Raw genomic sequence first — 12,725 nt, forward strand, 5'->3', positions numbered from 1 at the left:
GTCTTCCTTAGTAGTAAAAACACCTTAGCTGCACAACTTAATTACAATGCAAATGTTTTTTTAAAACGACCAGCCAACCATTTCCAGTAAACCTAGGTTATGTTTCAGTCTCTGTTCAGTGTTTTTCAAAGAAAAGAGATGACTTTCCTCCAAGCAGCTGCATCATACATAGATTAGGGACTATATATCAACATAAAAGATCACACTTGCTTCTATAATCAATAAAGTCTCTTCATTTTTTAAATGAAAACGTCGGTGATAGAATCATGTTGCAGTACAGCATGGAATACAGTTGAGACACACATACCCTTGCATTTCTCTAGCACACACTGTATGGGTTTAACATGTTGCAATATTGCTCACAAGTACCTAATGGTATTCTTGAGCCTGATACAACCACCGTGGTATTCTCAAAATGCTGAAGACAGCACTCACAGAAGATAAGCATTTTTATTTGAGTCATTCAACAAAGAAATACAAATAAAAATTGTATAAACACAAGAACCACATTGGCATCGTAACACAGATGACAAAAGGACAAAAAGTAAAAACCATAAAGAAAACTATTCGGCCGCTATGTACAGTTGGACACTGTTGTGTCATACACTAAAAGTCTTTTACAAAATAATCTCATGTCACGAAGACCACCCTCCAGTCAGTCCTGATGTTCTGCAAGATGGCTTTGCTGTAGAATCTACCTACAACCAAGACAAAAAACATTATGAGACTAGTGCAACGTTTACAATCGTTTTTAAAAGGTCCATTTTCATGAACTGCTTTAAGTCCTCTATTTATTCCTCGCTTCACTGTTAAAGATCATATGCATCTCTGTCAACATGAAATATTTCTGATGACCCAATTGCACTTTACATGCCCAGGCGTCCCAGTTCAGCCCAAATGATGGAGCTATGTCAAAGAACTGCAGAAACTCAGCAAGGAAGTTCTTGGTTTACTAGAAACCAAGCTGTAGAAGAGCCTTTCACGGCTTCAACTGCTAGCGGGAAAGAGAAAGTGGCAATACAAGGAAAATTATTGTTAGCCAAGTGATTAAATAGAAACTGCCATCTGCATATGATCTTTAATGTTTCCAGATTTAAAAGTTCGTTTAGGTTTGTAGAATTCACTAATAGCTATAAAAGAAAAAAGCAAGCATTAAATCTTAAAGAACGAACACTTAAAACGAGGTTCCACAATTGATATACAACACTAAACAGAAGACCAAAAATGATTAAGCTGTAAAGGCATTTATGCACTTTAACTCCTGTAAAAAACCATTTTAAGTTAAGACACTTAAATCTTCAAAGAAGATTTTTAAAAAGAAGCCAAAGTCTGAAGTTTTCCACTTTAATCTTTACGCTGGTACATGAAGTTGGAAGAGACCATACCACAGGACAGCGTTTTCTGGTGTATGCCTTGCGCTCTGCCTGCAACGTGCGACCCCCAGAGATAGACGTGGTCAGGGTGACACACGGCCTGCAATGAAGTTCCCGCTGGCGGGTACAAACAAGGTATAATGTCAGAGTTAGAAGACAACAATCTTGTTTTGCTTAAGTTGTACCCATTTCAGTACTTTACCTGTTGGTTAACACTTCTATTAAGTTTAATTATTCCTCTACACCACCTGGCACACAATGTAAGCAGAAAAACTCTTATGTTTCTCTGAAGTACTAAGGACGATGAACCACCTTTTACAGAGTTAAAGATCTATAGACACTTAAAAGTAAAGAGTTTTAAAAACACATTTCAAAACACGTTTTTTAAAAAAGTTTTTTTTAGAAAAAGGCTATCCAAGAAAAGTGGTTTATACTTGTTTGTCTATTGATCTTTAAATTAGATTAGACGTATGGGTGGTGACACTTTCACTCAATACACACCTGTTTCTTTCCAGGTTTTCCTTTAGTATGGCTGGTAGTTGTTTTGGTGATTACCGCCACCTCGGGATGCCTTTCCATAAGTGCTTTGCTGTCCTGTTCAGGAGAGAAATTGCAGCTTAAAAGTCCATCTCAAAACCACAGGATACTCAAAAGATGCTGTACCAAACTATTATTGGAATCGTTACAGATACTTACACAAACCTCTATCAGTTTCAATACAGAATCACACAACTCTTAGAAACTCCCACAACTAAAAATCCATAAAGAAATACGCAATACCCTCCTCTTCCTGCCCCATAGATGCCAGGATGAGAAAGATAAAGCTACCCTAAATCTGTAGTATGAATGTTGAAAGAAAAGAGGCTTACCACTGTAGTCAGCGTATCCCTGTCCATAGCCATAACTTGGGTAGTTGTACCCAGAATAATCATATCCACCATAGCTGCTGTAACTCTGATCACTGTAAGGACTGTTGTAACTTCCATATCCTTGATCGTAATAGTTGTTATACCCTTGGTTCCAGCTTTGACCTTGACCTAAAATAAAGTGATTATGACATGAAATCTTTAGAACTGCTTTTTCTTTTATGTTAGAGAAAAATTAAAAGCCACTGTATTTAAAACATTTTTACTCTAATATTCAGCTACAAATGCTCCCAAATTAAAAAAAAGGTAGAACCATCTCTCCCCTCAGTCTTACAATGTAGTATCACTCCAAGAACACCCCCTCGGGTTGAAACTCCTGATTCAGGTGGTTCCTGGAGACACATTTCAGCAGTTAAGATTTAAGGCACACTCACCCCTGCCACGTCCTCTGGAACCGCCACGCCCACCAGATGAAGCGCCTCTGCCTCCCTTCTGTTGCTGCTGTTGCTGCCTATATACATCTTTGGGCTGTGCTACTTTTATCTCACACTAGATGAAAACAAAAATGCAGAACTGTAATACTACATAAACGAAGGACTTAACATTCTGAACTATCATCTGTCTTGCATGCAAGAGAAGATGCAAGTGACAAACACAAAGCAATACCTTTCCAGAACCAATTTGATGGTATCTGCTTTCCAACAATTTCTTTACCGGTTCTTCATCTGAGTATGTGATGAAACAGAAACCCCTTCTTTCATTTGTCTTCGTGTCCATGGGAAGCTCAATATTTTCTATCTGAAAATCACAGTTAAAAGCTGTAAAACCTAACCCAATGTCAGCTTTCACCAAAGTAGTGCTCTCCGTGTGTTTTGATCTACAACTCCCATCAGTCCCAGCCAACACAGCCTTCCTTCATCCTCTTGGCCCTATTTTGCAATGTGTATATACCTTCACTCTTCCAGCTTCCTCTATCATCCCATTTTTTGCAAACCCTCATGCCTAAAACTAAATCTCTAACTTCTACATGCTCTCAAATCCTTCCCCTGGACTCTGATCGAACTCAAGCTACATTTACTCACATTCATCCAATGCTCTTCCCTCATTCTTTTTGTTACCCTCTTAAGTCCTTCCTTCACCCCTCTTACTTTTACCTCATTGATGCAATTTAGACTACAAATTCTTTGAGACAAGGATCATCTTTTCCTTATGCTACTCTTAAGCACCAGATGCATTATAGTGCATTGACCAATAATTAATATTTTAGGCAGCTTGCAAAAAGTCTTAACTGAATAGTGTAAAAATCCGAACCCATGCCCCTACTTCTATTGTAAACGCAACTCTCAAACTGTTCCCATTTATTCCCACTGTAAGCTCTCAAAGTCAACGACCCCAAGAGTAAAGCTATCAAGCTACTCAAAGGTCACATCTGCACATAATAAGCCAGACTTTCTGGCCTGTTTTGAATCAGCTTTACTGATCATAGCTTCTTGCAGCAAACTCTGATCCCTAACTTGGACATAATGAGATGTCAAAGCTCCCTCCTACATTAATCCTGATTGTGCCAGAGGATCAAAATAAAGGAGTGACCAGGAAACACTGCTCACTCAGAAGGTCTAGCTTACTGTTGTATGCAAATGCAGACAGTGTCATTCAAAACTACTATATTACAGTAAGCCCACAACTTTTGGGGATCGTGCCTAAAGCCAAAATTACAGTCAAAACACACTGGGTGCAATGGTGGATGAGACTGCCACGTTCTTTTTACTGGGTGCCCAACCCTTTTTAAATTTGGCCAAGCATGTAAAGCTGAATGCATACAAATTAAATGTGCACAAGTTGCAGGCTTCTTGTACAATTTAGAACAAGCAATGTTTTACCAGTAAGTATGCCACAAAATACCCCTCAACCGTAGGCACAAAAAATGCTAGACAAAGACAACAACAAAGATTATACCTCTCCAAAGCCACCAAAATATTCCTTTATTTGCTCTTCAGATGTATCTGGACTCAGTCCACCAACAAACACTTTTTTGGGTGGCTCTTTCCCCTTTAAAGCTTTTGCCCTTTTGGGATCTATTAACTTGCCATCCAATTTGTGTTCCTTCAGTTCCAAAACCTAAAAATACACGAGTTCAAATTCAGACTCAGAAAATGAAAATATTTCATAAGTATTCAGAGATGCCACTTATGGCCATTTAACACCAAGACTTACATACCTTCTCAACACTGGCAGCATCTTTGAAAAGCACAAAGCCAAAGCCTCTAGACCTCCCTGTGACAGGATCTGTTTTAATTGTGCAGTCCACCACTTCTCCAAAGCGAGACAAATACTCCGTCAAATCTTTTTTGCTCGTATCCCAGCTTAGGCCTCCAATGAACATTTTACTGCAATGAAAGGACAGAGATTTGATTAAATTACACCTTCCCAAAACATTATAGATTTAATGTATGTATGTTTTGACTTTCCATGTGCAAGGTAGCTAATAAATTTAAAGTAAGGCAATTACACTAACCAATACAGAACAAAATTATTAAGCAAGATAGACAACTATGCTTGATTGCCCCAACTCATTTACCATGTCTCTACTGTATTCCACATAAATTAGAAAAACTAAAACATGTCACACGATGTACAGTCACAAGTTAGTAAGAAAAATCCAAAACCTCATTTTTGGGGTAAAGGGGATCCTTCAGAACACTGCTCTACTGATTTGTCCTGCATATGTGGTTCAAACTGTAAGCAAAAGTGACTGTAAAGGTCCTTGCATTTTTATATATTAAAGTCCTATCTCTTATCCCTCCCATGGGAATAGATGGGCATAAAGTTCTCAATGCTGATCTACAATGTTATCTTTATTTTCCATTATTTGGGGGAGAAAGCATTTTAATCTCAAAAAGCCCAAATACAAGAGTAGCCAAGTATAGGTTAACATTTTCATGAAGCGGAACACATTCTGTGTCTATTCTGAGATTATGACAACTCTTGTAAGTTCTAATGCCTCTACACAACAGTAAATGTATATATGGTTTAAAATACATGCCTATAGAAACTCTATTACACTTTCATTCACGCAAAGGAAGTATTAGCAATGCTTAGTGTGAAGCTTATTTTGTTTAAATGGGACTTACTTCCAAGTAAAAGTATATGGATTGGATGTTATTTGCAGGCAAACACAATCTATCTTGATTTAAGACTTTGTAACAGGAATGAAAGGTACATGTTTGATTAACTGCTCATCCTATCTTGAGCTTAGAATGGAATCAGGACAGAAAGAATGACATTAGACACCCTTCCCTGGAAGCAGGAAACTTGCATAATAAGTAAGGACAACTATCAGCTTTGAATAGTCTTGCAAGGATGATACATTTCAAGAAAACTGGAAATGCAGGATAACATGAAAGTGCAGATAACTAACCATGCTCTCAGTCTTAACAGCCCTGAAAGGTAGGTCAAAGGGGATTTCATATTGTAGGTCAGTGTTTCCCAACCTTGGGCCTCCAGCTGTTTTCGAACTACAATTCCCATCATCCCTGACCACTGGTCTTTCTAGCTGAGGATTATGGGAGTTGTAGTCCAAAACAGCTGGAGGCCCAAGGTTGAGAAATGCTGTTGTAGGTGACTGGGATAAGGCCTTAGAGAACTATGTGGCCCTGCATGGCCAACACCCAGGAATAGTGGGAATTGCCATCCAGCATCATCAGAAGGTTGGTACAACAAAAGAGGTTTAAAGACGTTCTCAAGGCAAATCTTTAAAAATGTAGTATAAACACCAACAACTGAGAATCACTGGCTTGTGAGCGCTCCTACTGGAGAACAGCCTTTACCAAAGGCATCATGGCCTTTGAAGAAGCAGAACTCAGAAAAGGAGAAATGTGCTAAGAGAAAGGCGCAGTTTGGCAAATCCTTACTGTGATCAACTACCACCTGAAACCTCTGACTCCACTGTGGAAGGATGTATGGATATGGATCCAGAATTGGCCTCCACAGTCACAGACACACCGTTAAGACCATATTCAAGTAAAACCATCTTACTCGGTTACGAGTGATCACCAAAGAAGACAACTACATCCAAGAGTGATGTTGCATGATAATAATAATAATTTATTATTTGTTGCCAGGCAAAGTGCAGCAGTTATGATTGTTGGGAGTAGGGCAATGTTTCTGCAACTTGGGAGTTATAATCCAACAACAGCTGGAAGACCCACCATCCCTGACCATTGGTCCTGCTAGCTAGGGACAATGGGCGTTGTAGTTCAACAACATCCAGAGACCGAAGTTTGAGAAACACAGGACCGGGGCCTGGGAGGGTTCCGATCCCCCCTCGGCAACTTGCTCTCTCACCCTAACCTACCTCACAGGGTTGTTGGTGTGGCGATTAAACTTAATGGAAGGGCAAAGGGGACCACGAGCGCCTTACGGGGTGGGGGAGGGTGGGACAGAAACGCAATATAAATAAGTGAAGCAAAATGTACTAGAGTAGCCATCCTGTGACGAGCGCAGCCTTGGCAGAGAGAAAGTGCGCCCAGAACCCAGCAAGATGCCTTGAGAGCCTCACCCACAACGAAGCCGACACTGGCCGGCAGCGGCTCTCCAGGGCTGCAGAGCAGGTAAGTCTCTCCTTAGCCCCGCTGGGGATCGAACCTGGGACCTCCCCGCACGCGAAACAGGCGCCCCTTACTACTCCTCCCTGGTTCCCACACTGCGCACGCGGCGGCCGCGCCAGCTTTCCTCGATCCCGCCCACCGCGCTCCCCCATAGGCTGCCGCTTGCGTCACGGCGCCTTAACGGGCACCTTCCCGGCTCCGCCCAGTTGGAAGCCGAGGCCGAACGCGCGAGCGGGCGGGGGGCGGAGCGAAGGACACACAAAAGGGGCCCGGGGAGGCGGCGCTCGCGTGGGAACGGCCTAGTCACGTGGCCGAGCCGCCTCAGTCCCCCCCCCCTCCCTCCTTCCCGCCATTTACTTTTCCTACAGGACAAAATGGCGCCCTCGCTCTTTTCCTCCCCCTCCCCTCGCCACGCCGCGAGGCTGGTTTCCTCCACCTGCTCGGCTGCCCTTCGTACCCGTCATCTTGCTGGTTCTTGCTGGCGTTGATCTTGGAGCCCTCGGCGAAGTCGTCCCCGCCGGCGCCGGAGCCCGCGTTGTTGTTGTTGCTGCTGCCGTAGTCGGTGTTGTCCTCCATGGCCGAGAAGGGCCGAGAAGAAGCGCGCACAACACACAGACACAGACAAGACGAGAGAAGGGACAAGCGAGCGAAGCCGAGCAGAGTATTAAAATGGCGGCCGTAACAAGAGATCCGGGCAGAGCCTGCGCCGCGGTTATATACGGCCTCTCTCGCCCAATCGGCGCCGTCCGCAGGCGCAGGCGCGGAGGAGGATGAGGGCGGAGGGATTTCCTGTAGGAAAAGAGCGCTCCAGTGGCGGAAGGGCAATGGCCAAGGCGTGAGCCTGAGTGGGTTGGGACTATGTTAAGAGCAGGGCCTTTCGGTTTCTTCCACCAGGGACTCCACACGTTTGCGTAGAAAAGTACCCGTTTGCGTTCAGTGGGTCTCGTTTCCCATTATTATTATTATTATTATTATTATTTATTATTTACCCACTCTTTGCCTGAAGGTTGCAATATTTTAAGCACAACATTTAAAAACGGTTCAAAGCAACAAAATAAGACGGGTCCTAAAAAAAAAAAAGCTGCGGTTGTAATGCTAAGTCTTATTTACTCAGAAGGCAATGATGGTGGAGTCAGGGCTTAGTTGGTGTTAAGGGACCTGCATCTGCCATTGCTTTTCATAAAGCGGATGAAGGGAAACGTGGCTCCTGATCAAGTGCAGAGTGCCTATCTTCCATGAGTAAATACAGATGGGCAGGACACGTGGGACATAGTGAGCCCTGCTTCTAGTTTTCACCTTCACCCCACATTCACAGCTTCTGAAAGGATCTGCCTGGGTGCAAAGTTTTTGTTTCTGTGCTTGCCCCCAAATCAATTGTACAGCCTGCTTGTGTGGTTTGTGGCCTCTTTCGCATGTTACGCAGTGTGGAAAAAAGGGGTCGGTGGAGGCTTTTAGTGGGCACAATGATGCCCTCCCATGTTTGGGCCTGTATGGTCATGTAGCAGCATAGCTGTCAACTGTCAACCTTCCCTTTTTTTGCAGGAAACCCCCTTATTCCAGCACCGTTTCCCACTGCTTTCCCGGATTGTTAGATATCCCGTAGACGGTCCCCGGGACAGGTGAGGCTGCTGATCCCTTATTTTCGAGGCTGCTGATCCCTTATTTTCGAGGCTGCTGATCCCTTATTTTCAAATCTGAAAGTTGACAGCTGTGCATGGAAGAGTTCCCCAGAGGACATCCATACATATCATGATTTGGATGAGGTTTCTGTGAGGGCTGTATTCCTTTGTGGGAAACAGAGTGCAAATCAAGGGTGAGTATGATACATGACAACGGCTACATAAACACCATGCATTTAAAGAACAGCCCCCCCCAAAAAAGAGAATATTCTGAACTGTAAGAAACTTGTTGCACAGCTATAATTCCCAGGACCCTTAACAAACTACAATGCCCATAATTCTTGGCGGGGGAGGCATACTTTAAACGTATGGTATGTATGCAGCCTTATATCTTTCATCCAGTACCCTACATAATTCCAGCCACACAAATGGTAAAGGTTTCTCCCAGGGCTTTTTTTTTTCTTTAAAAAAATGTTTAGGGGTACTCTCATTTTGACTCAAGAAAATCCCATTTTATAGTTCAAATCGGAAAAAATAAATACAGTAAATGGACAAAAGGACAAAGATTCACAACATGTTTAGGGGTATGCGTACCCCTGCACCCCCCCAAAAAAACACTGGTTTCTCCACACATACATTGTTCTCTCCATTCAGGCAAGCAAGCTCTGTCGCAGTTAAAGAACACACCCAAGCCAGGAAAAAGCGCCCAGGAAGGGTGGTGCCCAGCAGTTGGTGTCAGGAGTTGCCTGGCTGCTTTCTCAAACTCCCCACTGCTTCCTATTCAGACTTTAGCAGGAAGTTAAGTAATGCTTCAAGCAAGCCTTCTGTCCTATGCACACTTATCAGGAAGGAAGGAAGCTCCACTGAGGTCCTTGGGGCATCTCCTTTGGGGCATTTTAGTGTATTTTTGGTCTTTGTTGGAAGCCACCCAGAGTGGCTGGGGAAACCCAGCCAGATGGGCGGGATACAAATAAATTATTATTATTATTATTATTACATGCTCTTTCCGCCCTTTTTGGTAAAAAAAAGGGGGAAGAGGACAAAGAGTAAGGACAGAGCATCCTCCGCCTTCCTAAGCAGGGTTACCTGAACAATTTGGTCCCGCTAGCAAACTTGAACAATTTGGTCCCGTCGCCTCACTTCCCACTAACTCTAGTTCATGTATGAAGTAGTTTAAAAGCACAGGAGTACAGCCTTTCGATCTTTGGCAAAGTTTCTCATTTCCTGGTCGATTCTGAGGTTTTTGTCCCTTCACAAGTGGAAGGATTATTGTATTGCCCTCCCCACAAGGCGTCCTTATTTTTTTGAAAGTCCTTCATTCATTTGAGAGCATCAGATTAATATATAGGACAGACTGCCTATCCCTCACTGAATTCAAATGGCAGTGTTTTGAAATGTTTAGTTTGCAGACTTAAGCAACTGGAATGATTCCCAATCAGTGAAACTTCTTTAAAGTACATAAGGAAAGTGGTGCTGGATGAGACCACACGACATGAGCACAATAGCACTCTCCTAGTCATAGGCTTCAGCAACTGGTATTCTACTTATTTATTTGTATGTAGCATACTATACAAATACATTTGTTTTCTTGAAAGCCACATAAACACTCTCTTAAGCTTATAGCATGTTCCTAAGACCTTTTAATGCCCCTGAGCTTCCAGCAGAAATTAAATGTTTTTATCCCCTTGCATTTTAACTTATTTTATCCTCCTCTTCTTATAGGACATTGATTTTAGTAGCATTTAGGTTATTCTGGTTACTGTGTTTCGGTCTTGCTGTAAGCTGCTTTTCATGTGTTTATGAAGAAAAGTAGGGTTTAAATCGTGGAATTAATAGATGAGATAATGGAGGAGATAAAAAGGGGTGGCAAAGTGAGTAGCACTGAGCAATCTCATTCCATGCAGCTTTACAAGAAGTGATGATACATACCGCTGAGCCCCAAAATGGAAAACTATCCTGGTGACACGCTGGCCAAAATTTCTGAAATGAGAAGTGTCGAGTCTCCAGCCTGCTTGAATTCCACACCCTATGACAAGGAAGCCTTTCCACATAATCCTGTGTGTGAAGTCTGACTCACTGATATATATTTAAAGGCACAATCTTCTTTTTCCATTTGTTCCAGGGTTGCATTTGGGCTTTGGCATCATTAAGTATCATATTATTAAAGAGAACTTTTTGTTTGTGATTAGCAATATAGCATAGAGAGAGTGAAAAAGAAAACATCTTCATCTGAAAATGAATTTTATTTAAAAGAACAAAATGAAACCCGAGAACATATTTTTGTAAAATAGTCATAAAGTTAAATGCTCTTGAAATACAGCAGAGGTGCAGGTAATATTCTACCCAATCAAAGCATGACATAGAGGAGGGGGTTTAAATTGCGCAGAGAGACGTGGTTCAGAACTGAGCTTCAGAAATAAATGCCGTAAGTAGTATACACACTGCATCTGTCTCCGCAATGAGGTATCTCTGTTTATATTTAATGAGATGTTTCCACAACAGTAACAGTCTGAAATCTAATCTCACCTGGTTGTATGCAGTGTTAGTCCTACTCAGAGTAGACACATTGAAATTAATGAATCTTAGGTCCATTACAGTGGTGCATTGGTTCTCAAACACCTTGGTACTCAAACAACTTGGAACCCAAACATTGCAAACCCGGAAGTGTTCCAGTTTGCAAACTTCTTTCAGAAGCCGAACGTGCTCCATTTTGAGTGTTAGGCTTCCGTTCTGAGTGTTACACTGAAGTCTGTCTGTTTTTGGCAATGTATTTATTTTGCGTTTTTGTTTTTGCGGCTCTTTTTGTTGTTTTTGTGACTGTTCAGCTACTGATTGATTGACTGATTGATTGATTGATTGATTGATTTGATTGTGTGACTGCAGTACATTGTTTATTGCTTTCATTTTATGGATCAATGGTCTTGTTAGATAATAAAATTCATGTTAAATTGCTGTTTTAGGGATTGTTTTTAAAAGTCTGGAACGGATTAATCCATTTTGCATTACTTTCTATGGGAAAGCGCACCTTGGTTTTGAAACGCTTTGGTTTTGAAACAGACTTTCAGAACAGATTAAGTTTGAGAACCAAGGTACCACTGTACTCTGGATGTACTCTGAGTAGGACTAACACTGAATATAAGCCTCCTGCCGCATGATACATGGATTCGCTGCTGCTCTTTTACCAAAATGAAAGGGGGCAGGGCAGAAACACCAATAGTAAATGCTGCACATAATGGGAATCTGTAAGAGCACCCACTCAGTGTTTTATGTATTCCACTTCACCAGAACCTAGAGAAGTCCCAATCCAGGTTTTACCAAAAAAGACAAGTTGCAAAGCACACAGCTGGGCCCTGAACTTTGTAGGTGTGACCTTCAAGGAAACAGTTCTGAGCATGCTCAGAACAGATGTATTGCCTCCTCAGTCTTACTAGAAAAGACCTGCAAGTATGGCCATCATGCAGGAAGGGGCAATAACTGCAAAATCAGGTCTAAGTGCCATTAACATACATATGTACTATCATTTTGTTTTTCTGCCTGGATACAGGTGGATGGGACCTCCCGGCTCTTGCACTGAGGTTGACTGAGTGGTAAAGAGGATAGGAGATTGACAGAACTATCTCCCTCCCTAAACTAACTTCAAATGGATTATGGAAAGATGCATGAGACAAAAAAAGAGCACTGGTTTGAGATTTTGGAGGAAACTTTTAAAAAGACCAGCTTGACATTTCACTGGGTAGGGCTAAGCCCTGCTTGTCCTGATGCACCAAGTCACCGATGACTTTAATCAGGAAATGGGAGACATGAGGAGTGGAAACAAAGCGAGAAACCAAAATACCAGAATTCAATAACCATTCATTTCTAGTCGCGTTCCAAAGGCATTGTCAGTTAACGATGCACACTAATAACTTGGGCTGCCCACAGCAGGACGGGACCCTAATTCTGAGCATACCTTTTGAATCCACCATCAGTGCCCAAATTAAAGCATCTCAAGCGTTTCTTGGGCAAACGAAGCCTCTGCCTCGAAGCGGTAGGGCAACTGCGGGCGCGTGCCAGCTAATATTCCAATGGTACCAAGGGATGCAGCCTACAAGGTCCTCGCACCTCTTGCCTTGCCGATAAACCTGCAGGGAGATGCTGCTCCTATATTGCAGACAAGATCCTCCCCAGGCCCTCGCTCTACGCAGCGGGGAAAATGGCCGCTCAGCTTTTATTACACAACACGGTAGTTTGGGTGCACGCCTATTAAATCCGTAACTACTT

At 42.5% G+C, this 12,725-nt stretch overlaps 1 protein-coding gene across 7 annotated transcripts; it reads right to left on the reverse strand.

Annotated features, from left to right (window-relative positions):
• Window positions 1-431: 431 nt before the first annotated feature.
• On the reverse strand, window positions 432-12,647 carry HNRNPDL (heterogeneous nuclear ribonucleoprotein D like). 7 transcript variants are annotated; one of them, XR_014501848.1, is made up of 9 exons: window positions 7,304-7,591; window positions 4,458-4,626; window positions 4,196-4,357; window positions 2,906-3,037; window positions 2,674-2,788; window positions 2,243-2,410; window positions 1,875-1,967; window positions 1,386-1,490; window positions 432-698 (listed from the first exon to the last, which is right to left on the reverse strand). XR_014501848.1 is itself a non-coding variant. In XM_083398650.1 (9 exons), the coding sequence occupies exons 2-8, from the start codon at window positions 7,420-7,422 to the stop codon at window positions 1,897-1,899; spliced, it is 936 nt and encodes a 311-aa protein (XP_083254776.1). In that variant the 5' UTR covers window positions 7,423-8,630; window positions 12,415-12,647; the 3' UTR covers window positions 432-698; window positions 1,875-1,896. The 7 variants fall into 7 exon arrangements, 4 of the variants coding, with proteins under 4 accessions (XP_083254776.1, XP_083254777.1, XP_083254775.1 ...); XR_014501849.1 differs by having other exon boundaries at window positions 432-694; window positions 7,283-7,547; XR_014501850.1 differs by having other exon boundaries at window positions 7,283-7,547.
• Window positions 12,648-12,725: the final 78 nt, after the last annotated feature.

The sequence above is a fragment of the Podarcis tiliguerta genome (assembly GCF_965153285.1).
Source record: "Podarcis tiliguerta genome assembly, chromosome: 9".
Lineage (NCBI taxonomy): Eukaryota > Metazoa > Chordata > Lepidosauria > Squamata > Lacertidae > Podarcis > Podarcis tiliguerta.

Coding starts and splice junctions, on each gene's coding strand:
- HNRNPDL (XM_083398649.1), bottom strand. CDS start 7,422: ATGGAGGACAACACCGACTACGGCAGCAGCAACAACAACAACGCGGGC. Junction 4,627..7,282: donor TACGAAGGGCAGCCGAGCAG/GTGGAGGAAACC, acceptor CTTTCATTGCAG/TAAAATGTTCATTGGAGGCC. Junction 2,411..2,673: donor TTCCAGAGGACGTGGCAGGG/GTGAGTGTGCCT, acceptor ACTTTATTTTAG/GTCAAGGTCAAAGCTGGAAC.